Raw genomic sequence first — 27,664 nt, forward strand, 5'->3', positions numbered from 1 at the left:
ACAGGATACCAGCCACAATACTGGAAGAACAAGCTTTCTGCAGTCCAATCTGGGGGCGTATCATCATAAGGTGCTGCACTGTGGTGGGACAAGATCACATGTGGATCTTTACAGAGGCTGATGCAGTCAAATCTTTGATCACGATTCGCACTAGAATTACCAGATGAACCGCTGCTGCTTGTGCTTCTGCAGATAATTGCGGCTGAATTACCTACATAAGTACAGCCTTCCTCGGAAACAAGCGTCTTGCATTAGCTCCTAAAAGCAAATCTCAATGTTGATAATCGTTCAACCTCATCACTTTTAGATCTAGAGGATTAGCCAGTCAAAGGATCACACCACGCAGGCAAGTCAGAATGGACAACTCATAAATTGGGTGGCTAGAGTTGCTTGACGCCAATTCGGCCAAAGCTCTAGACGCCTTTTATGCCAAGAGCGAAAAATTGATAATGAAGGTTGCAAGGCCATTTATAGAAAGACGGCCATCTCACCGTCGTCTGACGATAGTTCAGAGGTAGGCTTTGAGCGGACGGGTAGATGACCCTCTCAGTTGTTTACTTCAATCAAGAGACCTATAGCTGGCATTGCTTATTCCCATTTTTGGAATAGGTGGGTTGTGTCGCATCATCGTATGTAAATCATTCACTTTCCCCTGTGATTCCTCGTATCCTTCTTTACATTCCATTTAACAGGCGGGATCAAAAGGTTCGTTGTACTTATGTAGCCAGGTTCAACTTGCAAACTGGTCGGCGAGGTAATAGCTGCATACTTTGCCGTAAACATCCGATGTTGGTGATTGAAATATAGCCGTGAAGAATATTGGTTGAAAGTGCCAGCAACATCGCATTATGGTTGTTGTTGTGCATTACACGGGGAGCTGAAAGCATTTCCCCTCGGCATCCCCTGAGTCAATGCTATCCATGCGTCACGAACAGTAGTATGCATACAGACCATGAAAGTGTAAGATTTGAGCGTCAAACAATGATGATCCGTATAATAATTATCTCAGTGGCTTCTTACTTGTCGGGCGAAATGATTGTAGTTGCGCGCTTAATGTTGCACATTCTGATTTCCACTTCGCTCTTATTTCCTTGTTTCCTTCCTTCCTTATTTTTATTTTTTGTTTGGAATATCTGGCAGGGTGTTTAACGTAGGTACCTGTCTGGTGATGTTACCCTGCTGTTATTGGGCTCAAAACTGAGATTGAGAATCGTGCCACTCATGCATCCCTTCTGCACTCGTTGCTGTTCCTTTCGATTCATATGCCTGCTCATTCTGTTGTCCTCGTCTTCTGCCGTTCACCTACTCGCAAGGTGTACGTGTGTTTTTTCCCCTTTGGCCCCGCTCGGTAAATGGGGATTATATCAAGTGGCTCGTTGTACTTTACATCGCTGATGTTGCAGGAACTAAAATCAACACCAACTGTTGTCATTTTGTATAAAAAGGGGTATGTACTACGTACTGGTAGGCATCTGTCCAGATCCTGGATCGCTGGTGTGGCCAACTGCAGTCATCAGGGGAGATTTAATCTATGAAGACGGGAGCTGTAGTCGAGTATGTAGAAGTATGCATATGAATGATAGATATTTGAAAAAAGAAGGAGGCTCCTTCGGGAGTTCCCAAAAAGAAAAGAAAAGAAAAAGAAGAGAAGGGCGAAATCCCCCGAAATGCATGGCATGTGAATTAACGTGGGGTGTGTCTCGGATCCCTTAGTAAACTTAGCGACGTTAATCCGAACGACACCTCATCCTGACAACGGGATGCCAGCTTCCCCACACATTCCATACCACGACACACAAGGCTTCTTGCGATGGCTGTCTAACCAAATATGATCGTTGTCAGCAACTGTTGTCCAGAACTACGCGATGCAGACACGGTTTCATTTGCTTTCCAGATGTTGCGACATACGGGGGACCATTAAAGCTAGGATGATTCCTCGGCCTTATGAACCCCACGCCTAAAGGGTGCACAATCCCTCCCGCAGATCATTTGCACTTGGCCGGGGCTTAGTATCCACCGGCTATGATATTTGTCGATAAACGCGGCTCATAGATCATAGCTGGATCAAAAATCACGGCTGCATATGCATAGTGATCTGGAGACTGCACGCAGTATGATGGCAGATGTCAACGCTGGATAAGGCATCGTCACCATTAATTGCACTAGCATGCATGCAGAAATCGAGGAGGCTACTTTGTTTATTAATGTTTACCTGCTTGCAAGGCCGGCCAGTGTAAACCTTGCAATTGCAACGAAGTTCTAGGCCCGGCCGATCAGAATTCTTCATCAGAAGTTCTAGTTACAGTCAATGTACACCAAAGTGGCTCGACATGCTGGAGTATGTACTGCTGCAAGGGTCATGGGGGAAATGTGCATAACTAAAACTTGCGATGTAGTTAGTTTTTGAAATCGTTTTTTTTTTTCCTCTTTGTGATATCTCTATGCAAGTAACTCAGGCGTAGGCCACGTTTTACGGGATGCTCTACGCGTCTTGTACCACCTTGAGATGGTTGATGGTCGTCATCAAACCAGTCAGATACGTCAGCATCACAACCACCACAATCATCATCAACACCAGCACCACCATCTTCTACTTCTCTGCAGAAGTCATGCATCGTAGGTTTAATTCTCTTACTGACTGGTCTCATATACCATATCAGCTCTGGTCGTGAGCTATGTCATTTCATTTTAAGTACTCTTCCCTGCTTTTCCATGTATTACACGTTGTGATGCTCCCATATGTCTGCATCGTGAATACAGCTGATTATTTGAGCATTGTGTAGAACATAGGTTTGCTCGCTCTATTTCCCCTGATCGACATACCACCACGTATTTCTCCGAATGCATGACTCTTGTAGTTCGAAACGTTTTCCTTTTTACTGCAAACCACATTCAGTGTCACAATCTCTGTTTAATTATTCTGTATTCATCACTTTATGCCGGTGGCTATTAGTATACACACTGAGGCGTAAATTTACGGGGGAAGTTTTAGTAAGAAATCTTTTTTCCGACTTGACAACAGCCATGGGTCATATTCTGATGGTAAGAGTTGCAGTCCTGGATCCTTCACCGATGCAATCGATCGCAGAATAGTACTCAAAGTTGGTTGGGGGTAACAGTATCAAATTTGATGTGCTCGAGACACCGCTGAGGGATTTTTCTCTTCCTCACTTTCCTGCAAGTTTCCTGAGTATGTTATTGCAAGTAAAGCCGAATGTCGCGTCAATCAAGCATTGGTCCGTAAATACGACCTTTTCTCTCTCTATGGAGCTTATACAGCAAAAAAAAATGTTTGAAAGAAGCTGCAGGGGGATCTCGGCGATGTTTCTATGTAAGTGACTTCGAATCAGATACATATCTCTAACCATGTCGTCTACGTGCAGGAACCTGATCGTTCTTCTAGGAAGCTAGACTAGGTCATGTAAATGTCTCTATTTGGCACGTCAGCATCGATATTGTCTACCATTGCAGAATTGAGGCTGGTGAACGGGAATGAATACCATTAATGCAGGGGAGTCCAGTTCATGCACACGTTGCTCCCCCTGAACACTCGAGGCCAATTATGAACACTTGAGGTGAGGGAGAAGATGGGGAAGAGGGTGTGGAGAGGATGCCCGGCTCGGGAGAGGATTGGGTGAGGGATGATGTTTCTGGCATTGATTTGGTTGGCGAGCGGCTAAACAGTTGCAGGGTGGTGATGTGCATACCCGTTGGGCGGGTGCATAATTTGGTGTCCTCAAAGTCATGTGCCGGCCTGGTGTGGTACATCATAATACCGGATTGGCAGACGAAGAGAAAGATCCCTCCATCGACTCTATCTTTGGATCGTCTTCAACCCCCCCGGCCGACTGTACCTATTCCCCTCCCACAAACCCTAACCCATTGCATCCCCACCACCACCACCCTGTGGCTTTCACACATTCCATCCCCTCCTTTTACACACTCTCCCTGATTTCTTGATTATTGCGTCTCAGACTGATTGTATTTTTTGGTCTTGTCAACAGCGCGTTCTTTTGAACGAAGACAAGGATTATTCTTGCAGACTCCAAAAATTCTCACGGCTACTGCCCTACTGCCCCTGGTGCGACTGCTGGCTCTTGTTGTCAGGACGTCCTCCAGTGAACGATCGTAAACCCTCACCCCAGCTACTCATCTCAAGCGGAATTTATCCCCATGCGCCAGGCTGGCGGCGCCTAATGTCCTTGGTAGATACTTATTAAATGGCAGGTCTCTGACCACTTCGCCCTTGCACCTCACACTTTCGTTATCTGCTCGTCGTATTTCAAGTTTTCAACTGTTCTTGGCTTCTCTCATTCCCTGGATAGATCCCTTCTGAAGATCTTCGGGATTTTACTTTTCTTCTACCCCACGTTCGCTGCCTCGTGTTGAATGCATAAACCCCATACAATGGAAACTCTTCCGACAGAAGTCTTCAACGAGATTCTCGATCAATTCGAGCCTGGCCTTCATGAGTTTCCTCGAGCCAATCCGTGGGCGCGCCCACGTCCATACAAACCGGAACATATAGATTCAAAACAACATTTTGCCCGCCTGCGGCTGGTGTGTAAAAGATTCAGCGAGCTGGCTGCGCCGTATCTTTTCAGAAGTATAGGATTAAGATTCAATATGAAAAGCTTTGGCCGATTGGAACGATTAGCTGAGCGTCCTAAGCTTGCAAGACATGTCAAAAAATTTGTGTACCTGATGCCGTACCTTTATTTTGAAGGTAAGGCAAAAGCTCTGTCCAAGCTAAATTCCTTCTCAGACGTTAATTCAGGGAATAGGTGATCAAGATTTTGAGACCTTTAGAGCAGACCGTTCTATTCGATTTTCCAACAAGCTTCGTCAAATAATGTTCGAAGAACGAGAACCCTTCTATTATCCAACCGTATTCAAAGAGCAACAAGAAGTTATGCATGGTTCATACGATCTGTTTGTTCTCAAAAAAGCAATGAAAGCTTTCACATCTCTGCAGCAAATCCAGTTACTGTCAGTCATGGTACATAAAGACATCGTTTTGCGAAATCTAGCATCTAGTTTTGATGAATGGGAGTTCATTGATTGCCGCTGGATCCCCGCATGTCGACATGCTGTGGATACTTTGCTTATGGCTGTGTTATACGGGAACCCACCAGTATCATCATTCTCGAGCCCAACTTTGAGCCCGCAGAGTTTACTGCAAATAACCTCTGGGATGCAACGTTCCACTTTGGCCGCGAAAAATTGGGGGCAGCTCTCACATCTGGACATCACATTTGATGAAAGACCCGACCGAAGTTATTTAGACACTGCCGAAACCCGCCTGAAAGGCCACATATCACCACTTTCTGCATTTTTTAAGCTCTTTTGCTCGTACACCGAGAATCTATCGACATTGTATCTTAGATTTACTCCTGGTTTACCTGTACGTCTCCCTCTGGATGACGTATTTCATGGAACTACTTGGACAAAACTTCGTATTTTGGGGATAGGCTCATGGATGTTGAGAGCCGAAGATATCATTGGAATTGCCCAAAGACATCGTAATACCCTGAAGGGGCTAAGACTATCAGAGGTGTATCTCATAGATGATGGCCGGTGGAAGGATGTGGCGATTGCGTTGAAAGCATCTATGAAACGACTGGAATGGGTTGGGTTACAGGATATTGGCTATGAGGGAGAATATGTTCGCAAGGCTGCCTATATCGAAACCTACAGCGACACTAGTAGCGAGGAGGATTTCGATGACATGGAGACTGATAATACAAGCACCCGCTCATTCGACATACACCCATCTCAAGCGGACGACGATGTTATATACGGGAATGTGTTCACTTCGTCAGAGGATACAGGGTCATCTAGCGGTATATCATCCTGTGGCTATACTGCTAACGCTAGTTTTGGGAGCCTTGGAATAATTGATGAGGATGATCCCGAGGAGGACCTGATGGACTATGGGGTCACTGTTTCTCAGGCCCAGAGAAAACATTGGGAACGATGGATAGTTGGGAAAAACGCAAATACGGGCGAGGTGTACACTCGACCTCTGTGACAGACAAAAAACTTGTTCCAAATTATATCTTTTTGAACAATCCCCGTGCCTAAATGCTGCTTGATTCTCTACTATTAACAGTGTAAAAACACACTCGAAGTCAGTCAACCAATGTTTCACAGCCTCTATGGCCTTTAGATCCCTGCGTGTTATGCCAATGTCACACCACATATAGTCTGTCCAATGGTCTTGGCCTTACCAATAGGATTCCTACTTCTGGGAAATAAGTTTTCTACTACGTCGGAAATATAAACCTGAATAATTTGAGTTAATTAGAGATTTTCAAACCCATTCACCCCGAGATTAATTAATCTTCTCTCTGTGTATGCATAGCTATCACCATATATTGACCCCGTACTCACGTAATGAATACTTATCAGTGAGGCACTGTACCTTATTAGTTTTAGGTTTGATTATATGTGACACCTAACTGCAGGTACCTGGGTACCTAAATTCATATCCAACAGTCTGTGAACAAATCGGTAGCGTTGTCTTAGACATCACGTTTTATCCCCAGGTTTTGGATCCATGGCACGGGAACTTCCTCCGACCCTGTCTGAGCTGTGCTGATTAAGATAATCTACGTTATCAGCACCAAGTAGGTAGGTTCTGCCAGTTCTATGCACGCCAGAAGATGCAAGGTATCATTAAGCGCGCCAATCAGTTGCAAGTAAAACCGCAGAAGCCCTTCCTTCTGTCTCGTCCATTTTTGTATGTGCTTCAAAGTTCAAACTGACCGCGATCTATAGTTTGTTTCTCATACACAAAAGAAACAGGCTACCTAGACTGTCGTATTATTTATTTTTAAAGGTGTATTCTTTTCCCATTGGGGTTAACCTTTTAGGGTGAATATTGCAGCTGTCAGCCCAAGGCGCGTGCGTATCCAAGCTCGGATGGAACAAACGAAGCTCGGTAGTTCCCTGATTGTGTTTTATCGGCCGTCTCGCATATCGGTCAGAATATGGGGTACCGAGCCGCGGAATTTAATTCGGGCCCATGATCATCTTCTGGATTACTTGATTCGATCTTTTGTTGGTTGTGTCTCAAGCAGGGTTGATACGAAATCATACGATTGAAATCATATATTTAGAGATACGGAGATGTTGAATTGCAGAGCTTGATTTTCCGGGATGTCGACTGTTCGATTGAAATGACATCGTGTATGGGAAGACATATTTTATCATCAGTTTGTACCACATGCTGATGGCTGGGAATAGCAGTGGTTGAGATATGATAACCTCTATCGACGCCTTTGATTTGCCAGTTCTTCCCTTTGGTCCAGGCTAGATGTGAGCGATCGAGTGATGGTCCATGAACCAAGCTTACACCTATTCAAGTATACTACATGTACTTTGTATGTAGGCAAAGTAAAGGGCCAACAGTGTTATATATTTGGAAACCGTAATCTTCAATACATAGCGATATACTTGTATCGAGGTTGATTTTGAATTTATATAAACACACTTGCACCTCCCTTCGTCCGTGGGGAATGATAAGTAGTAAGTTTGATAGATAGCAGTTTTAGCTGCCAACTAAAATTTCGATGTCAGGATATCGGGTAAGTGTTTCAGGATCCTAATACTTGACGAACCCGGGGAAGCTCTAAAGCAGATATTTGACGCGACGTCATACATGTACATAGTCACTAGAAATCTAGGATTAGCACAAAGGGTATCGGCAATATAATCCAAGGTAGGCCGAACGGAAAATAGCCGCTCCGGTGAAATGGTATGTAGTGATAACTTATTGGTTATTGCACAGAGAAGAGTTCAGCTGCGAAGATATTAGTCGATATTAACGCGGGTTTCCTATTCCGTAAGCGATTCGGATCAAATAATTGGTTGATAGTAGAAGAGCGAACCGCCAGTGCGTGTGCGGCGTTTCAGGGTGATCTTCTGTTACGATTCAGCTTTCAGATGGTTCCCTCGCGTAACCAACCAACTGGTATCCAGGACAAGATCTCACATCCTAAAGTCAGTAAGATCGCGCTTCCGGCGGGATCTCATCCACCAACCGAGCCAGTACCAAACCAACGATTTCGAGAGTAACAGTTCCTCGGATGGTGTTTAGTAATGTTGATTCCAAAGTGTCGGAATGGATACGCCGCATTGTGAAGAAGTGTGCCCCACATTTGGTTAATATCCTCCCCCGGGGGGGTGCTCTCCCTGGTCCTATGATGAGAGGTTGTGTGGAAAGGTTTAATGATCTAGCTCGAATATCGCTTCTTCAAAGGGTCATTATCTCTTCCCATCCACACACCAGTCCGGCGATGGGTCAGATAGAGTATGTGGTGGTATGCCTGTATGTCATATCAAATACATATATGGAATATCGAAGAAAACGATTATATGTTGGAGATAAAAAGACATCATGGGTCACTGTGCTATATATATGAGTGTAGTTTGCATGGGTAGCATATTCGATTCGTTCAGTCTGACATAGGGATCTCCTTAGCTAGCTCGTCCCATCAACTCTGTACTACGCACGCCATGCAGATCTGAACTATAATTTTAGCGCTACATCATCACATCTTTGCTGGCCGGCCATATGGGCCATATTCTAGTATTCTCTCATTGTCCTAAAACTAACACGAGATAAAGCGCCCTTAACTTAGAGCTTTACTTTTTCGCCTTCGTAATCCCAAGCTTTGAAAGAACTCTTTCCACTTTGCTTCGTTTTCTCTTCGGGGTTTCGGATGCTTTAGGAGGAGTAGTAGTTCCCTGCTTTTTCCTGTAAGTTTTAGGAGGAGGATAGCAAAGCTCACATCTCGCATTCAGCAAACGGTAGTCGAACCAAGGGTCCGGGGTGTTTGATTTTGGCGTAAAAGGAGAGCATTTGCAAAATGCTGCACAGTATGGGCAGCCAGGAAGGCGGATCACAGAATAGGTGGATTGGCCAGCGTTATTTGTAACGATCGTTGGGTTTATCTTGCAACCGCAAATAAGGGTAAAACCTGTAGTCCACATGTTTATATCGACGTGCGTATATATGTGTGTGATGTGTGTATGCGTGTATGCGTGTAATGTTGGTTGTGTGTGAAAGGTAGGATGATGATTGAGATTTGATGGGGGGAGCATGCGCGCAACTGTGAATTTAAGGGGAATGAGATTTTCAACTTTAACTTTTCGCTCTTCTTGAACTCGATAAACTACATGTGATCAGTGATAGATGAAATCAATCGTCACAGATGACTCTGTGAGGCTTAATAGGTGGATTTCCCTATAAGATTCGCCTAACTTGTTTTCTCATTTGACCGGCACACATGGCACATAACTGCCTACATATGCACGCATGCTAGCAGGATATTTCAGAGATATTGGGCTCGAAAACGGCCAAGTATGACATCTGTGTGTATATAGTCCCTGAAAATATATAGATAGAATATAGTTATTGCAAATAATTGGTTTCTAAGCGCAGGGCTTTTATAATCATCAAATATCACTCGTCATTTGAAAGACTGTGAATTTTTCTAGTACCGTATTCTGGCCTATTTCCAGAGCTGAACGTAGTATTCTTGATAACTTGAATTATCTTGTACGCCTTCGTACGGATATCTTGCTAATTAGATAAATGGAATATACACCGTTCGTACAGGTGTGTATGTACTTTTCCCTAGGCGGGGACGCGCTTTCCTAGGTCGAACCTAGGGGTGCCATATCCGAAAATACCCTTCCAAGAATTGAATTCACATAGACGATAGTATATATATCTCCTGTGTATGTTTTAGTGTTTTCTGGTCAGTGGGTATCTACATCCACGAGCCTCCTTCAAAGGCACCTTAGGGCTTGCAAGGATACCTCGGCTCGGACAGCCATGACGCAGCCAAGCCTATTAGTAGCCTCAAAGCCAACATGACAGACCCAGTCTAACATTCCAAACATCAGACGGACCCTTACTTAGCGTACCATCATGCCTCCAGCAACCCTCAACCTTCAGATCCCCTCGCTTCATGATTCACTCCTCCTCGATGCGCGGATCTATCTCCCTGCGATATACACAAGCCCTGTAGCAGGCGCACCGTGGAAACGGAAGGTTGCGGTGGTCGCGCATCCATACGCACCGCTCGGAGGGAGCTATGACGATCGTGTTGTGTTGCAGGTTGTGAGCGTGCTGTTAAAGATGGGTTGGGTGGTTGCAAGCTTCAACTTCCGGTAAGATGGCAGGCGTAGAGTAGTGGAGATTAAGCTGAGCTAATGAGAGTAGAGGTGCATGCGGATCAAAGGGAAGGACCACTTGGACTGGGAATGCAGAGATAGAAGACTACATGTCTATTGTCGCGTGGGTTCTTACATACGTGCAATCGCTTCCGCCGCCAGAAACTCCAGCTTCTTCGCCTACTGAAAAGCAGGATGGGTCCGAAGAACCCCAGGAGGAGGTCATCTCACTACTAATCGCCGGGTATTCATACGGCTCGTTAATAGCATCACGTCTCCCATCCACAAATAAACACATATTACCACTCATGAATCTTCCTCCCAGCGACCGGCCTGCATTTGCAAATGCAATAGACGCAGCCCGTCGTTCAGCACGGCGGTGGAGGGACAGCCATTCTAGTACCCGAACTTCGTATTCGGGGTCTTCGGTAAACAGAGCTGATGTACTCAAGGCTGTGCAAGATAAAGACTCGTCATCGCCGGTTAAGGAGCACTGGGAGGATAGGGCGATTAAGTGGAGGGTCATTTCGAAATACCTTTTGATCTCCCCGCTGCTGCCGCCTGTTAGTAGTTTCTTAATAGGGTTTGGACAGGGTGGGAAGAATTCGTTAACGGGGTGGACGAAGGGCTTAGTTGGGATGGGGGGTCAGGGTTTAGATGGTGTGGTAGAAGAAGGGAGAAAGGGTATTGATGAGCTGGGGACTAAGGTACTGGCAATTTATGGGGATGGGGATACATTCACAAGCGTGAAGAAGTATCGAAAGTGGAAGGAAAAGATGGGTGGTGTCAGTAAAAGCTGGAAAGGTGTAGAAATTGAAGGCGCAGGGCATTTTTGGCATGAGAACGGGGTTATTGAAGAGCTGGAAGAGGCAGTTATGAGTTGGGTTGGCTAAAGGAGCCCCCTTCTTTCTCTTTTTCGATGTCTGAAGCGTTTTTTGGGTGGCCTATTTGATTTTTGAGTTTTTTTCTAGTTTCCTTTGCTCTTATGCTTTAGAAAGTATTGAGGATCCTACATGTTACGGCGAATGCTATGATAGCAGGCATACATGTATGTAGCTACATGTACAAATAATATTATTAGTGAAACATTATGTAGTTATCAAACACGCTTTATCGATATCATGTACCATTAGTGATCCAATTCCGGATCTTGAAGCCTTAACCCGAGAGAATTTGATTGTTCGAGTCCTTTACGGAATTCCCTTCCGTACAACGCTAGATGTTACTAGGTACGTTCTTGGCATATTTATTACCGGGTTTAGCGCATGGTACTCTACTGAGCTGGGAGTGTGTATATTTGGTACTGGTCATTGGGATATTTTATTTTTCACATGCAAATCTACCCGCTGTCAAGAGGAGATTATGTAAAGTACTAGGTACCGACATTATAACCACATTAGGTACGCAGTTCTTTTTATGCGTCTGCCCAGGGCTGTATGTGCTTCCTGTAGATTCCATGCGTCCCCCTTATATACTGTACACGTGCTCTTTGGAATACTATGGAACCCTTACGGGCCTTACAGGGAGGCATCTGCCAACGTGTCGTGAATATGTTTGGTTTATGTATGTACCTACTAGTCGCTTCATAGTGACGCATGGCTTTTCGGCAAAAAAACAGAAGCTTCAACCCCGCGATCCAGGTACATACTCACAGATCAGATCCAGGCAAAGAGATGCGACTGGTCAGTTCAACCACAACCACAACCAAAAATACTGCAGCTGCAAGGTTCAGCTAAATATTGGGTCGCCTGACGTCGGCGACACAGTGTCATATGTCATACCTCGAGTAAATAAATTAAGGGTCGAGCGCTGAAAGCGACTAATTGCATGTGAAAGGTAATAAGTGAAATAATTTGCATATTATTGAAGAACAACAGCAGGAGGGAGAGAGGAAGCCTTTGAGAAGTACCATAGTAAATTCTAAGAGTCTCAGGGGGAGGATGGAGTTGAGGGGGAGGTTGGGAGCACACACGATTAGTATTAGCGCTATAGCGGCAAGGCACCTCCAGTCTTTAGGTCCCAGAGCTTCGGGACTCGGAGGACAATAGATCTGTGTTTCTGTTTGACCTAACCCCCATAGTCACATTCTCCGTCCAAAAGCTGAGAGCTCCTCTCCGAGATCTTCCCCCCCACACTACCGATTTAGAATCGCGTCCTCGTGCCATCTAGAGGTACTTTGCATCAATACTAAACTGGCCTTTGCGGGGTGCGTGGGGCCCCGGCTAGCTAGTAGCATCGTGAACTTGGTAAGCTTGATACTGATCAACGTACCGCAGGATTTCCCCACAGCCGAGCATCCTACAAATACTGTCTGAGGCCTCACTTTCTGTTCCAGACGTCTTTGCTATCTACACTTGTCGTGATGGAAACGAAATTATCAAATATACAAACATCACTACAAGTATCACTCATACAGAATGTCGTATTTCCCAGCGTCCTCTGCTACGCCTTATAATCACAGACGCTCATTGGATGCCGCCGCCACAACCACTCCCGCCGGACAAGATCTTGCTTCCACAAGTAACAGGTCGGAAAGTACACTTGCACCACTATTTCGCTTCATCAAAGATCCTACATCTGCACTGACGTCGGTGTTTGCCTCAGATGAGGCTACAAGACGTCACCAGCTTGCTAGTGCGCGTTTGAAGAATGTGTGTTTCTCCACCACAAAAAGCTTGCTGTGGGTAACTTTACTGACCAAGTACTACTTGTACTAGGCGATAAATTTTGCGGATTGGGAAAAGGCGGCGAAAGAGTTGGATCATTTAGAAGGGAGCGAAGGATGGAAATCGGACCCCTGCTCGCCAGACTACGATTCCGATTTGATATCGGCGCGTCTAAAGCAACTTGACGATGCACGACTCTCTTGTGATATAGGACGGATGATTTTTCTTATAAGAACTACATTGTCACGAAATCTTGGTGAAATGGGAAACATTCGGGTATATACATGACAGAGAGTTTAGTCAGGGGTTCCTTGCTAATACTGCTATGTGTGCAGCTCTACAAGTATTCGCATACAGGCACGAAACGACTCATAGAGAAATACATTGACTCGTGCCTAGCAACACTCGACACACTTATTTCTCTTCCGGTCACTGCTGACGCCCCCTCAAGTTGCGAGATTCTGGAATCTCTCATCAATACTCGCCAAGCATTTGGCCGTACAGCTCTCTTGTTATCTGGTGGTGCTACATTCGGGATGAATCATGTTGGGGTTATGAAAGCGCTATGGGAGGCAGACTTGCTTCCGCGAATCATTTCTGGGGCTTCAGCCGGTTCTATTGTCGCTGCTGTGCTGTGTACAAGAACGGACGATGAGCTACCAAATATTTTGGAAGAGTTCCCGTTTGGTAACCTAGATGTGTTTGAAGACGGGAAGAACCCCGAGACAATTCTAAGCCGACTTGCAAGATTTTTGAAGATCGGTGCTTGGATTGATATCTCGCACTTGACAGGAGTTATGCGGGAATTGGTAGGGGACATAACGTTTCAAGAAGCCTACAACCGAACCAGGAGAATATTGAATATCTGCGTCACTAGTGCTAGTGTCTACGAGCTACCGCGCTTGCTGAACTATGTGTCTGCTCCTAATGTTCTAATCTGGTCCGCTGTTGCTGCATCTTGTTCTGTTCCCTTCCTATTCTCAGCGGTGTCCCTGCTTTCTAAGGATCCTAACACAGGTCTTCCAGTCCCCTGGAGTCCAACGCCTCAGCGATGGATCGATGGATCCGTTGAGAACGATCTTCCGATGACAAGACTTGCGGAGATGTTCAACGTGAACCACTTCATCGTCAGTCAAGTAAATCCCCACGTTGTTCCATTCCTACCAAAGGAATTTGTTATCTCCCCGGATCACGCCCCCGCTCCACCCGAAAGTTCTGCTGCGGGGTGGGGTGAAACGGTGGTAAAGTTGGCAGTGGGAGAGGTACTTCACAGGATGAATATGCTTGCAGAGATGGGTATTTTCAAGACAAGCCTAACGAAGGCTCGCTCCGTCTTGTCCCAAAAGTACTCGGGCGATATCACGATTCTTCCGGAGGTTTCATACGCGGACTTTCCAAAGATGCTCAAGAATCCGACGACAGAGTTTATGTTTCAAGCAACACTACGTGGAGAACGCGCAACCTGGCCGAAACTGAGTAGGATTCGGAATCATTGTGCTATTGAATTGGCGTTGGATACGGCGATTCATAAAATCAGAACAAGGGTTGTGTTCTCGCCTAGTCAAGTGGATTTACGAATGGGAAACCTTCGGGGGATTAGTAGTGGTGATGACAAAGGACTTGGAGCATCAGGAACGTCTACGTCCACAACGAATGGTGCTCTAACGCCCTTCGTTGTTGTGGGTGGGCGTGGCAAGAAACGTGGTATGAGGAGACGAATGCATAGCCATGATCCGAGTACACACCCACTCCGAGACCGGAGCCTGTCAAGGAGATGGCGGAGCGGGGCAATATCCCCGGTTCACACGAGGAATGAAAGTAGACACAATAATATATTTTTCACTCCTAGCAACATACCATCGAAGGAGCTCGAGCCTGAGGATGTTGAGAACGTCAAGGATGTCGAAGCCGACACTAATATCTCAACAACCACGTCGTCGTCGGAAGATTCACTGGGTGATTCAGAACCAGAGACAGAAGTTATAAAAACCAGCTCTATTCTGTCTGCAGACGGGACATATGAATGGAGTCTCGTTGACCCATATTCGGAAAGCGAAGGTGCTCACGACGAGGATGGGATACAGCATATACATATGGCGAATACTCCCCGAAGAAGAAGGAGCCATCCCCGTCCGTCCGTGCCCTCTGTGGCTCCTTCAACTGGGAATACACACCTCGCGTCTGCGCCCTCGACGCCTGGGGGGACTGTCCCACCCGCCACACTCCGCCGATGGGAAATGGTGTTCGGCCGAATGACCCCAGTAACTGGGGACGACGGGGCCCAGGCGGTCAAAGTGGGTTTAGGAAGAGCAAAGAGTGCAGGAGAGTTGAAGGGGTTGCTGGGGTAATTTCTGCTTTTGATTCTTGAGTAGCATGGCATGATACAATACAGGATATCCTAGACTAGAGTAGGATACACGATATATGACTGGTACAGCAAGGCGTTACAGGTCTGTTTTTATTTATTTATTTATCTCTTGTTTAAATTATGAGGCGGAGATTGTGGACGGGGCGAAGCTGTATAAAGTCGCATCACAGATCTTACATATATGTACGAATGAAATCTCTTTACTATCTATATGCATAGCTGTATCCTTTCTTTCTTTTGTTTTGGCTCTGTGCTCGCATACTGTTTTGTCTATCTATGGCACAAGACGCACATTTATCCAGAGGGTAAAGAGAAATAATTTTTGGGCAGTGCCTATTAATCGTGGCAAATCATTGCGGTGGTGGTGGCTGTTGTTTCATTATGTAGTTTGGACGTGGTTCCAAACCATCTGTACTTTTGTCTTGGAGAAATTTGTTCTCTAAATTGTACCCTATAAAGAGGAACATTCTCTCCCTCTTCTTGTTCCTACTCATCAGTTCGTACATACAATACATTTCTATGTTCTTGGTTTTCTACTTTTCTTCACAAAGATCGTCCTGAAAACAGTACCTATCTACATCCTTAACTTACCGCTCAATACGTTGCTAAACACCATCTGCGGGCTTTCGCAAAACAAGACCAGCTCCAGCGGAATTATTCAGACTACAGAACCCATAGTGGGGCATGCGGGGACGGAGAGGAGAGGGGTATACTGTGGGAAGAAGGAGAAGAACATGTGAAATCGAGGCAGAGCAAATACCATGTGGTGCCACGTCTGTTGTTAGGCCCTGCTATCCATAGCTGGCCAGCACCCAACCCACCACCGGGGGCCTAGCTAGCTAGCCAGTGGGGGAACAGAGGGCGATACTTCATGGCCAAGATGTTTTTTACTCGTACTTCAATACACACACACGCACACGCGCACGCACACGACACATAGACACACATACATCTACGTGCCTGTACAACGAATAAGACGGCCTCGCCCTGATCGATCCCTGCGATCCTTCGATTCTTCGTTCACATGTGTATTCCTCTCGGCTTAACTAGGCCACTGGCTTGGCTAGCCGTATTGGGTTAGCGTGGTAACATGTCGAGTGATTGGTTGTGATGGGGGTTGTTGGCTTGGTGGCAGTGTGGATAGTGAGGAAGATTGGAAGTGGGTATGGGGATATATGGGTGATGCTAGGCTTGAGTACTGGCTGGGACAGGTAGTCCATAGGGACTCGAGAGAGGTAGGAGGGGGGAACGAACCCCCCACCGAAAGACTGAAAAGAAGGGCCAAGCGGAAAAGTGACAACCCCCTCTCGATCTGTCCCTTAAGCTATCGATGCTGACCCCCCTATAGCAGAGGAATTAGATTTGTATGAGAGATCTATTATTTGATAAGAGAGATAACAGGATCTGTTAGTAAAGCCACGCCAAATTTGCTTTTTATTGGTAGGTCAGCATTTTTGCGATAGCTTAAGGGATAGCTGTCGCTAGTGAATTGGAGGGGGGGGCTATATCTTTAAAGTATAGGTCAGGTACTCGCAACTAATTACTAACAATCATGCTAAGGCTTCTTTCCTATCTAATGCTACCCTCTATCAACCGCGGCCAGCCCCGCTTGGTAAGCTCGATATAGAAGTGGTTGGCGGTGGGTTTACATGATGGGTTTGGCTTGTGGTGTGGGGCTTGGAGCTTGGATCTTCTGGGTTATGAGCTGAGAGGCGGGGTCCCGGCCCACCGCTGCGCGGGCGTGTTAGGTCTGGTAGTGCTACAGGGCTAGAGGAGTCGGTGGTGGGCTTGAACAGGACTGGGTAAACTGACTGGGTAACCTGGGTTGGACTGGGACTAGCAAAGCTCTTTCTGTAGCTGGTAGAGTTCACATTCTCGGAAAGGGCAGTTGGTGAGTGGATGCGTCTGACCAGCCGTCGGTGCCATTTAGACGGTTAATCACAGGCACGATTGAGGTGAGGTTGATGAGTGGGGGGGCCAATGACCAACATCTACTAGCACTATATGTGTGTTCTACTTCAGCGACTCTCAACCTCTCTCAAATTTGCAAAAAAAAAAGATGATATTTCTAACGCCACGGACTATAACCTGCCCACACAAAGCAAACGAAAAACCACAATGCAAGCAAAACCGATAAAAATGCAACGCTTCTTCATAACCCCAAGCAAGCAAGCCTTTCTAACCACACTAATTAGGTTACAATAGCTACAGGCGCAATCCGTGCAATCCACCAGTCTACACCTTATACTCCTTCTGCAGCAACTTCGCAATCGTCTGCAACTGGATATTGCTCGTGCCTTCATAGATGGCGCCAATCTTACTATCCCTCCAGAACTTCTCCGCCAGCCCCTCCCTCACGAACCCCATCCCGCCCATCCACTCCACCGCACTCCCCGACACCCTCTGCGCCACCTGCGACGCATACAGCTTCGCCATCGCTGCCTCCTTCACGAACCCCTCACCCGCACGCACCCCGCCCGCCTCCTTCACGCGCACAGCGTTATACACCAGCGCCCGCGCAGCCTCAATCTCTGTCCGCGCCTGCGCAATCTGGAACTGCATCCCCTGGAACTCGCCAATATACTTGCCAAACTGCTTGCGGTCATTCCACACATACTTGACGGCGTTCTCCCACGCACCCAAGGCGAGACCAGTCATCTGCGCGGCGATGCCGATGCGCCCCTCGTTGAGCAGCGAGATTGCGTACTTGTACCCCTCGCCCTCGTTGCCTAGCAGGTTCTCGGCGGGCACCTCGACGTCGTCGAATGTGAGTACGCACGTGCTGGACGCCTTAATGCCGAGCTTCTTCTCCTTCTTTGCGATGGCGAAGCCGGGCATGCCCTTTTCGACAATAAGGGCGGTGATACCCTTGTACCCACGCTCGGGGGCGATGTTGGCGAACACGATGAAGATCTCGGATTCAGCCGCGTTGGTGATCCACATCTTTTGGCCCGTGATCTTGTAGGAGCCGCCGGAGGAGGACTTGACGGCTTTGGTTTGGAGGGCGAAGGCGTCGCTGCCTGAGGCGGGCTCGGAGAGGCAGAAGGAGCCGACGGTGCCGGTGGCGAGGCGGGGGAGGTACTTCTTTTTAAGAGCGGCTGAGCCATAGGTTCGGAAGGCGGTGTTGACGAGGGTGTTGTGGACGTCGACGAGGACGGAGACCTGCTGGTGTTAGCTGAGTTCTACGGCGGAGAGGAGGGGGGTAAATGGAGCTTACTGAAGGGTCGACTCTTGCGAGCTCTTCAATCGCTACAACCGCTGATCCGAAGCTCATTCCAGACCCGCCGTATTCTTCTTCAATCTCAATGCCCATCACGCCCTGCTCGAACAGCTGTTCTACGATTCCCCGGTCCATCATCTCGGCCTCGTCCATTTCCCGGACTTTGGGCAGGATCACCTCCTTTGAGAAGCGGGAGACGGACTCCTTGAGCATCTCTTCGGTCTCGGTGAGGTGGAAGATGGGCGTGGGGTTGATCTCGGAGTAGTGACGCCTCGAAACTAATGGGGCTATTCCTGGCCTGGCAAGAGCTGCTGCTGTAGCCGGCCGGCGGAGGACGCGGGGGAGAGCTGTGCGGAGGGCGGCCATGGTAGCTATTGTGTGTGGGGGTTTTCAGGGAGGTAATGGTACTACTACTACGAAGAGAATGGGGGGGTATATCTAAACTGCTCTTCACTTTTGGGGGACGTGACGAGAGGAGTTGTGAATGTGAGAGAGATCGGGGAGAGAAGCTGAGGAATTGTTGTTATTGCATTGCCAAGAACGCCCTTCCCCACAATCGTGCACCGAATGCCGGCTTAAAGCGAGACACGGCGGTGACATGTGATTGCTCCGCTCCCCCAGGCATCGGCCCGGACTCGGCTTCACGACACATCACGGGTGGGTCGGTCATCTGATGGACATCTCTATTTCAGTGCTCTGCTGTTTACTGGGGGTCAGGACAGGCAGCTCTGAGCTTGGAAGCTGACAGCCACAGCCACAGCTGACAGAGCCCTGCAAAGTAAATGAATCTTCTTATTCCCATCCGCTCTGTCCGTGAAGTAGCAGCTGGCTGGACGCTACGGCCAGTGGTGTAGTTTGTGGACCGAGGTTTAGCACTTTGGCCCTGCGTTGGGCTGTCACATGACGTCATCACTTTTGCTTGGGGCCAAGCGACACAGACTCTCACCCGCTTCTCGAACTGCCTGTGTTGAGTTGGCTTCACATCTTCTCTTTCTCCTCCGCTCCCTCCCCTCGACTCCAAGCCCTTGCGAATTGAGGGAATCTGTTGAAACCTCCAGGGAGAGGGCTAAGCGATCCCATCTCGAAATATTTAAGAGCCTGTGTTTAAAGCAAAAAGTACAGATCGATAGGCAGCAGCGAGACCGTGCGAAGGAACCAACCAGACAGCATGGATTTTGGAATTGGAACAGGGCTCACCTTTCGACAATTGGCGGTATCTACCCAGTTGATCTTGGTTGGTGGGGCTTGGAGAGAGAGAGACTCAGCAGGACATCATGAGGGGTCACTCGATTCCGGCGTTCGCTTGGTGGTTTGGTTAAACAAGACTAGCTGGCCCATCCAACTTTGGCGGAGCGACCATTGGTTATAGGTGTTCGATTAGGCCTAAGATAACGTAGAGCATTTCTCCGCTCGGGCAAGGCGGGAAATAGCCTCTGTACTCTAGCAGAGAGGTGTCTTGAGTTGAGGGGACTCTCTGTACTCTACCCGTGACTCAAAGCTGCCTGCGGCGTAAACTTATCATGCACTGGACAGCATTCATACCTTGGAACAAGCTTTCTCCAACCAGCAGCATCACCCAATGGGAAGAAATCCGGGCACGAGACATTACCTATCTCTTTGCCTTATTCTATTCTAGGGCATACTCTACATAAGTACCTATCCGGCGGACTTTTCAGGTCTTTCTCCGGCTACTATTAACCAATTGAACACGGCTAGGGTCCTGCATATACGAGAGGCTCTTTTTATTCCAAGATGCAAGAAAAGCACGATGCCGATCGGAGTACCTATGTTCGTTTCGGGGCCTTAATTAAAATTTGAAAGGCTTGATAATAATTATCGATCGCTTATGCTCGCTCAGTAATCGGTGCATCTTGGCAGCCAGCCTGAGGTAAACAACTGCAGCTTGCTGACCAGGATCAACATAATCAACCTGCCTCTACCTGCCAAAAAAACTCAAACTCTATAATCCGGTTGTTGGCGAGTAAGATTCAAGTGTTTACGCCGCAGTAATTTGGGGTACGATCTACCACAATATCTACTTTGATACTAGTGGGGAGGGGGTACAGTACCTCAGGTACTTTTGTATGCGGGCGGGTGCTGCATGCTATCCGGAGCCTCCGGGTATGCACTTCTAAATGGACGACGGAACGACAGCAGTGGTCGCTGACACAGAAATGCGCATGTGTAGTAAGGGTTGAAAAGCCACTGTGGTAGATTTTTCGCTGGATTACATCAGGGTTATTCAAGTGGCATAAGCAAATCATACATCTGGTGGAATAACTTGGTTAACAACTCAGCGCAGATGGAACAAGCCAGGAAGTCTATCTGGCAGACAAAGCTCAGTAATCAATGGTTATATGGCAATGACGGTGTCAATAAAATAATTGAGAGGTTGTTATTGGTGGGGGCCGCTGGCCGTGCAATTAAGCAGTTGTATTAGCATGAGCTTTGTACTCAATTATCAGCCACCAATCAAAACACCTCGACCCATCACAGGGACGGGATCGAGACCTTTCACTAGAAAGAAGATACCTCTCTGGCGGGATGGGATAGTTAGATTGAGCTGCATACTGCGCCTTCACTCTAGCCTGGAAGTCGTCGCCGCAATCGAGTGTCAATGATTAGTTGTCATCTGCTGCCGCATCGATATATGCATAGTAATGATTTTGTCAGGTTTTGAAAGCGGTCCCAAAAACGATATCTGCAGGCAGAGCCAATGTTTACCGGGTTATTAACCTCAATATCAATGCAGTATACTTACTCGATGCTTAAGATCTATCTCGTAATTGTTGTCCGCGGAGGATTGGCCTTTCTAATTACCCGAAGAAGACAATTTGTCGTAGTTATGGATTTTTGGGTGCTTCTCAGAGAGAGATGGGTTCAATATAAATATTGACGATTCCCACCGTGGAGAAGGCTTTTTCTTTCTTCACCTCACTCATCAGCTCTCTGGCACTCTTCAGTTCTACAGCTCAAGAGCCTCTCTCCTTTCCCCAAGATTAGCTTCGATACCAATACCAGCACCAAATCAGTACTCACAATGCAGTTCTTCAAATCCCTCCCCACCGTCCTCCTCCTCCTCACCTCTGCCCTCGCGGCCACAACCGGTACACTCCTTCCCTCCCTCCCTCCCACTCCCCTCCCCATCTCAAAATACTAACATCTCCTCGCCCCCTCCCACAGTCGACCAAACCTTCACCCGCATCGACAAAGACAAAGCCATGCTCCTGGTCGTCGACCACCAACTCGGCCTCTTCCAGCTCGTCCGCGACTTCTCCCCTGACCAGTTCAAAAACAACATCCTCGCCCACTCTGCCCTCGGAAATGTTTTTAGCCTCCCCACGGTCCTCACCACCAGCGCCGAGACAGGCCCCAACGGGCCTCTCCCGCAGGAAATCCTTGATATGCACCCTGGCGCACCACTCATTAAACGTAACGGCGAGGTCAACGCGTGGGACAACGAGGAGTTTAGAGACGCTGTGAGGGCTGCAAATAGGACGCAGATTATCCTTGGCGGGATTGTCACCGAGGTGCGTAGCTAGAGTCTTTCCTCCAGTTTGTTGAGCTGACGCTAACATATATGGCCGGCACAATAGGTATGCACAGCCTTCCTAGCAATGTCCCTGCGCGAGGAGGGATACGAGGTCTTCGCCAACACGGATGCCAGCGGAACCTTCAACGAGAGACTGGCGGCAGAAGCAAATGACCGTATGGCCAAGGCCGGTGTCACGCTCATGGGCAACTTTGCGGTTGCGATAGATTTGATGAGGGATTGGAGGAACACCCCGGGGACACCGGAGTTGCTTCCTTACTTTGATAAGTACTTGACGGCATATGGCTATTTGGCGAGATACCACTCGGCGGCGGTTGTGAATGGTACTTTGTAGATAGTTAGCTAGGTTGTTGCATGTTAGGGGGGGATGTATGGGGTAGGGTAGGAAGAGGGTGTGGTAGTGGTACAGCGAGGAGGTATTTAGTGGAGTGGGTTATTTGGGAGGAAATAAATATATACATATTCTTTAAATTTAGAGCAGAAAGAACCGATGAAGTGAAGTTGATTGTATGAACTGATGATTTAAACAAGGAAGAGACCAGAGAGAAGGCTCTCTTTATAGACACAGTTTAAAGAACAAAACGGCTCCAAGGCAAAAGTACAGATAGTTTGGAACCACGTCCGAACGTCAAAGATGTTGTCAGCAACAACAACCGCAATAACTTGCCACCAATAACAAGGCCGGGACCCTTTCCTTCTTCTCTTGTAAACTCTAGAGACCTTATACGTATATTTATGGGAGAGGATGATCCGTCCGTCTTCTTTGTCTTCAACCCCGGCAAGAAAACCAAAAGCCAAAAAAGAGATAGCCCCTGGGAGGAATCGAACCTCCGCTACCCTAGTCGGGATTTCTCAGCTGAAGAGCGGGTTTATCTACGGACGGGTGTGTTACCACTACACTACAGGAGCTATGCTGCCAGTTGAGATTGTGTCTTTTTGAAAATTGTGGTGGGGGGTGGTGGTAGTGGGGTGGTTAGCTTTCACAGACGCCAAGCTGGCAACTTAGCCAGGCCACAGTTTAGATTCTCGAAGAGTACTGCTATAAGGTTTATGTGATGCTTTTACAGCAGTGAATGATCACACTGTGTGATGTCTAGAGACGGTGGTGGCCTCTTCACCGTGAGTTCCAAGGCGAGATGCAACCCGAGTGACCACCCGTGACGCAGCCGACCTTCTCCCTTCAACCCCAACTATGTAGCTTGCACAATTGCGAGCGAGACCGAAAAATGAGAGTCGTTTTGGGGGCAGGTTAACAGAATATGTGTTAAATCACGTCACATTTCAACGGCTATGTGGTCGGACCCGGTGAAGCATATGTGTTTCAAGACATATAAGTCAAGCTGCGGCCACTTACTTAATCCAACCATCATCACTCTCATCTTCCTGCATCCGAACCTTTAGAGCCACAACCTTCTCTATAGTGGGCCTCAGATAGCGAGACCTCGATCACCAACAGCCCAAAGCCATGCACCGAATTCAACAGTACCGATATTTCCATTCCGTACCATAATTATATTCATACATTTCCAGCTAATATACAGATTTTACTTTTCAGGGTCCACAGTAATACCGCATCATACTTAGTGTATGATACGGTAGGGTTGACCAGCGCTCGTTAACGTTAATTATAAACCCGCGCTACATAAATATATAATATAGATCATACACACATTTCATGGAATAATTATTCCACAGAGCCTCATCACAAACCAGCCACTAGCAGAAACCGTTTCCTTATCTCCCTCCCTCCCCCAACCCCCAACGCGCGCCGGGACGGGCTTAGGAGTTATCCGTGACCTCGTACGTCTTCGCGATCTCGGGCTGGTAGGGCATGCGGTGCTTCCCGAAGAGCTCCATCTCGATGGGGCGCTGCTTGAGCAAGTCGTCTTCGAAGAGGAGCGAGTGCATTGTGTAGCGGTCGCCAAGGACTTTCTCGTGGTGGTAGGCGTGCGTGGTGCAGTTGGGGCAGTAGAACTGGGTCGGGAGGTTAGGTTGTTGATTGGGTCTTTGAGGGGGAGTGTGAGTAGGGGCGAGGGAGGGGGAGCTACGCAATCGACGGGGTTGCCGGACTCGCCGGTGTATGTGTAGACTTTGGGGGTGCCCTTGGTCATCTTAACGTCGGCCTAGCGATCGAGGGGATGCGTTAGTTTTGGTCTTTGTGGGTGGAGTTGGGCGCTTGCTGGTGTTGTACCTTGGGGACCATCATGTTGACGGTGTATTCTCCGCCGCCAAACATCTTGCAGGGCATCTGAGGGTTTGGAATATTATATGTCAGTGACTGGCTGTCTTTCTGGTGAGTAGTGGAGAGACTCACGCAGTGGCACAGAACCTGGCCTGGCATATTTCCTTTGGAGAAATGTGCGGTCCATTGGAGTTCTCCGCAGAGACAGTGTGCTTGTGCGTCCATGATTGGTGATGTGCTTTTTATTGGAGGTTAATTAAAGAATTAAAGCCATGTCCTTCCTGAGGGCATCAAGCTCTTATAGATCGACCTCTATCCATGACATCCACCGTCTCTCTTCTCTGAACGCTCCGTGACGTCAAAGCTGCTGCTTGATCTAGAACACGGCTGCCCGTCACCGCCCGTCACTCGGCCCGCCTGACTCATCCATCTTATCGCTTATCGCCCGCCATCTCCAGGGAACCTTTTTCCTCTTCGCAGCCAAAACCTCTCTTTCTTCCCTTCCTTCCTCTTCACGCAACAAATACCCCACAGCCATGTCATCACAAGAGTTAACACCCGCCGCCACCACCATCGCTGAACCCGCAACGGCGAAGCGCTCCGCCGAGCACCTCGAGGAGAAGCCAGCGCCCATCGAAAAAGTGACGGAGCCCACACTCACCGGCACCACCACTGCAGCCTCAACCTCCGAGCAGCCAGTGGCAAAGAAGACCCGCACCGACCCGCGCGCCGGCGTGGCTGCCGTCAAGCCCGAGTCCGTCCCCCCTCCTCCCCTACTCTCCTCTCTCTGAAACGGCGGTAACTGACCTCAATTGCAGATTTCTCGTGCTCTCCGCCCCACGCATCGACCCATCCACCGTCGCCAACGACGACAACGCCGAAGCCGCCCGCCACGAGGGCGGCGACGACCGCGACCGCGGCAAGAGACGTGATCGCGGCCAGAACAAGGCGCGCAAGTTCCACTTCGCAAAGGAGGACGTCAAGTTGTGCAACAGCTTTGTGCTGCTGCAGCGCGAGAGCCTGTTTGCGAGTGCGGCGTGCGAGTTTGCGGGCAGCACTAATGCGCGGTGGAATAATGCTGCTGAGAAGCGCGGGAAGGGTAGAGGGAAGGGGAGAGGGGGTAATAAGGGTCAGGAGCAGGAAGCTCCCGAGAAGGTAGAGGAGCAGAAGGAGGCTGGTGAGAAGAAGGAGGGGGAGGAGGAGACAGCGGCACCCCCGGCGAGGCAGTTGTGCGCTTATACACATGTGCTTAGGGACTATCTTAAGAGCAAGAAGGAGGACATTGAGGGTGTCTGCCCGGTATGGGAGAAGCGCGGATGGTGTGCAAGTGGTTGGCGCTGTAGATGGCTTAGATCGCACAGCAAGGAGGAGGATGGGGAGCTCATGCTCGTGATCGATGAGGAGCGGAGGAAGGCCTATGAAACCTCCATGGCGGAGCAGATGAAGCAGAAGATCGCCAACTCAAAGGTCATCAAGGGTGCTAATGATGATAGACCACAGGATTGGGAGAAGGAGGTTAGGGTTGGCGGGTTTGATGATCCGTATGGGGAGTGCATAAACAACGTCCCCATGAGTGTAAAAATTACACTGAGGAAGAACCAATTCCCCCTTCCCAAGAGCAAGGTCTACAACGCATTCATCGATGAGCAGAAGAAGGAGCGCGATTCAAATGGCGATATCCTGGAGGGCCGGGCTTCATACGTCGAAGAGCCCGTCCGGGCCGAAGAGAAGCGCAAGCTCTACATCGGCCGCGAGACCCCCCTCCTCGCACCCTTAACGTGAGCCTCACTCTCGTCCTCTAAATATCTTATATCAAAATGCTAACATTTCCATGCAGAACCACCGGTAACATGCCCTTCCGACGCCTCTGCTCCTCCCTCGGCGCCGCACTCACCTACTCCGAAATGGCCATGACCCTCCCCCTCCTCCAAGGCCACAAGCCCGAATGGGCCCTCCTCAAAGCGCACTCCTCGGAGCTCCCTCACTTCGGCGCCCAAATCTGCGGCACCCGCCCTGACGCCGTGATCCGCGCCACCGAAGCCCTCTGCACCCTCTTCCCCAGCGCCTCCTCCCCGCGCCACGGCCTCTCACTCGTCGACCTCAACTGCGGCTGCCCCATCGACCTCGTCTACAAGCAGGGCGGCGGCTCCGCGCTCCTCGACAGCCAGAGCAAACTCCTAAGAATGCTCTCCGGCATGAACTACGTCAGCGGCGAAACACCCATCACCGTCAAGGTGCGCATGGGCTGCAAGGACGGCCATCCCACAGCGCAGAAGCTCGTACAGAAGGTCTACGACAAGGGATGCGTACAGGTCATCACGCTGCACGGGCGGAGCAGACAGCAGCGCTACACGCGCTCCGCGGACTGGGGCTACATCGCGGAGACCGCGGCGCTGATCAAGAGCTTGAAGGAGACGTCCAACGCCGCGGCCGACACTGCCGCCGAGAAGGAGGGGCGCGAGAAGCTCTCCGTCTACCTCGTCGGCAACGGCGACTGCTACTCGCACATCGACTACTACAACGGCATCGAGCAGTCTGGCGTGGACTCCGTGATGATTGCGCGCGGCGCGCTGATCAAGCCGTGGATCTTCGAGGAGATCACTACCGGCCAGTACCTGGATAAGTCGGCGACGGAGCGGCTGGGGTATGTGGCCGACTTTGCGCGCTACGGGCTTGAGTACTGGGGCGCGGACGAGCTGGGGGTCGCGACGACGAGGAGGTTTCTGCTGGAGTATTTGGGCTTTTCGTGTCGCTATGTGCCGCTGGGGATCTTGGAGAGCTTGCCGCCGAAGATCCAGGATCGCCCGCCGCAGTGGAAGGGGAGGAGCGACTTGGAGACACTGATGGGGAGTGGGGATTATAGAGATTGGATTAAGATTACGGAGATGTTCTTGGGGAAGGCGCCGGAGGATTTCTACTTTACTCCGAAGCATAAGGTATGTGCCTCCTACTTCTTTTTGGGGGAGTGTTTAGAGTGGAAAGCTAATTGAAACATAGAGCAACGCCTATGAGAGCATCGAGGCGGAAGGTTAGTCCTTCTGAGGCTTGATTGCTTTCCAGGATATCCCTATATGGGAACTTCAAAAGTTTGTGTTTTAAGGGATATGGCGTCTACTCATAGTGGTGTATCATTACCTATTGTATTATATAAATTTTTTAGAACCTAGTGTTCTGCGGGTGTTCTTTTTCAATTACCAACGATGCCATACCCATATCGGCATTATCTTGTCCCTTGTTTCACGTACTGTACGGAGAAGAGCTAGAATTATAAACGTAGAGTTCTCGGGGTCTTGGGTATTTGTGTTCTGTCTCATCTCTGGGATATAGTTATGTGCATATGCACCAGTTTTGCCAGAATTTGACTCTGGTCCATAGTGTGGCAGTTCAAATCCTTGCGAACATCAGTCAAAAATTGACAAGGGTATCGAATATCTAGTTATTCCGAAAGTTTACCAACTTCGTCGTCCTCGATTTGAGCTTGCTAGAAAAC

At 48.6% G+C, this 27,664-nt stretch overlaps 7 protein-coding genes across 7 annotated transcripts; 5 read left to right on the plus strand and 2 right to left on the minus strand.

Annotated features, from left to right (window-relative positions):
• Window positions 1-4,407: 4,407 nt before the first annotated feature.
• Window positions 4,408-6,031, plus strand: H6S33_012005 (uncharacterized protein; the record flags this gene model as incomplete). The annotated part of the gene is made up of 2 exons (XM_044843369.1): window positions 4,408-4,726; window positions 4,785-6,031. The coding sequence occupies 2 exons, from the start codon at window positions 4,408-4,410 to the stop codon at window positions 6,029-6,031; spliced, it is 1,566 nt and encodes a 521-aa protein (XP_044695673.1).
• A 3,909-nt stretch (window positions 6,032-9,940) lies between these two features.
• Window positions 9,941-11,078, plus strand: H6S33_012006 (uncharacterized protein; the record flags this gene model as incomplete). Its single annotated transcript, XM_044843370.1, has 2 exons — window positions 9,941-10,182; window positions 10,235-11,078. The coding sequence occupies 2 exons, from the start codon at window positions 9,941-9,943 to the stop codon at window positions 11,076-11,078; spliced, it is 1,086 nt and encodes a 361-aa protein (XP_044695674.1).
• Window positions 11,079-12,602: 1,524 nt separating this feature from the next.
• Window positions 12,603-15,199, plus strand: H6S33_012007 (uncharacterized protein; the record flags this gene model as incomplete). The annotated part of the gene is made up of 3 exons (XM_044843371.1): window positions 12,603-12,836; window positions 12,903-13,127; window positions 13,187-15,199. The coding sequence occupies 3 exons, from the start codon at window positions 12,603-12,605 to the stop codon at window positions 15,197-15,199; spliced, it is 2,472 nt and encodes an 823-aa protein (XP_044695675.1).
• A 2,255-nt stretch (window positions 15,200-17,454) lies between these two features.
• Window positions 17,455-18,805, minus strand: H6S33_012008 (uncharacterized protein; the record flags this gene model as incomplete). Its single annotated transcript, XM_044843372.1, has 2 exons — window positions 17,455-18,381; window positions 18,437-18,805. 2 exons carry the CDS (start codon window positions 18,803-18,805, stop codon window positions 17,455-17,457), a joined length of 1,296 nt encoding a protein of 431 aa, XP_044695676.1.
• Window positions 18,806-21,479: 2,674 nt separating this feature from the next.
• On the plus strand, window positions 21,480-22,326 carry H6S33_012009 (uncharacterized protein; the record flags this gene model as incomplete). The annotated part of the gene is made up of 3 exons (XM_044843373.1): window positions 21,480-21,546; window positions 21,623-21,969; window positions 22,036-22,326. The coding sequence occupies 3 exons, from the start codon at window positions 21,480-21,482 to the stop codon at window positions 22,324-22,326; spliced, it is 705 nt and encodes a 234-aa protein (XP_044695677.1).
• Window positions 22,327-23,771: 1,445 nt separating this feature from the next.
• H6S33_012010 (uncharacterized protein) lies at window positions 23,772-24,399 on the minus strand (the record flags this gene model as incomplete). The annotated part of the gene is made up of 4 exons (XM_044843375.1): window positions 23,772-23,966; window positions 24,041-24,115; window positions 24,184-24,240; window positions 24,307-24,399. The coding sequence occupies 4 exons, from the start codon at window positions 24,397-24,399 to the stop codon at window positions 23,772-23,774; spliced, it is 420 nt and encodes a 139-aa protein (XP_044695678.1).
• A 311-nt stretch (window positions 24,400-24,710) lies between these two features.
• Window positions 24,711-27,207, plus strand: H6S33_012011 (uncharacterized protein; the record flags this gene model as incomplete). The annotated part of the gene is made up of 4 exons (XM_044843376.1): window positions 24,711-24,928; window positions 24,993-25,952; window positions 26,012-27,110; window positions 27,172-27,207. 4 exons carry the CDS (start codon window positions 24,711-24,713, stop codon window positions 27,205-27,207), a joined length of 2,313 nt encoding a protein of 770 aa, XP_044695679.1.
• Between the last annotated feature and the right edge of the window lie 457 nt (window positions 27,208-27,664).

The sequence above is a fragment of the Morchella sextelata genome (genome assembly GCF_020137385.1).
Source record: "Morchella sextelata strain SCLS chromosome Unknown scls_7, whole genome shotgun sequence".
Taxonomy (NCBI): Eukaryota; Fungi; Ascomycota; class Pezizomycetes; order Pezizales; family Morchellaceae; genus Morchella; species Morchella sextelata.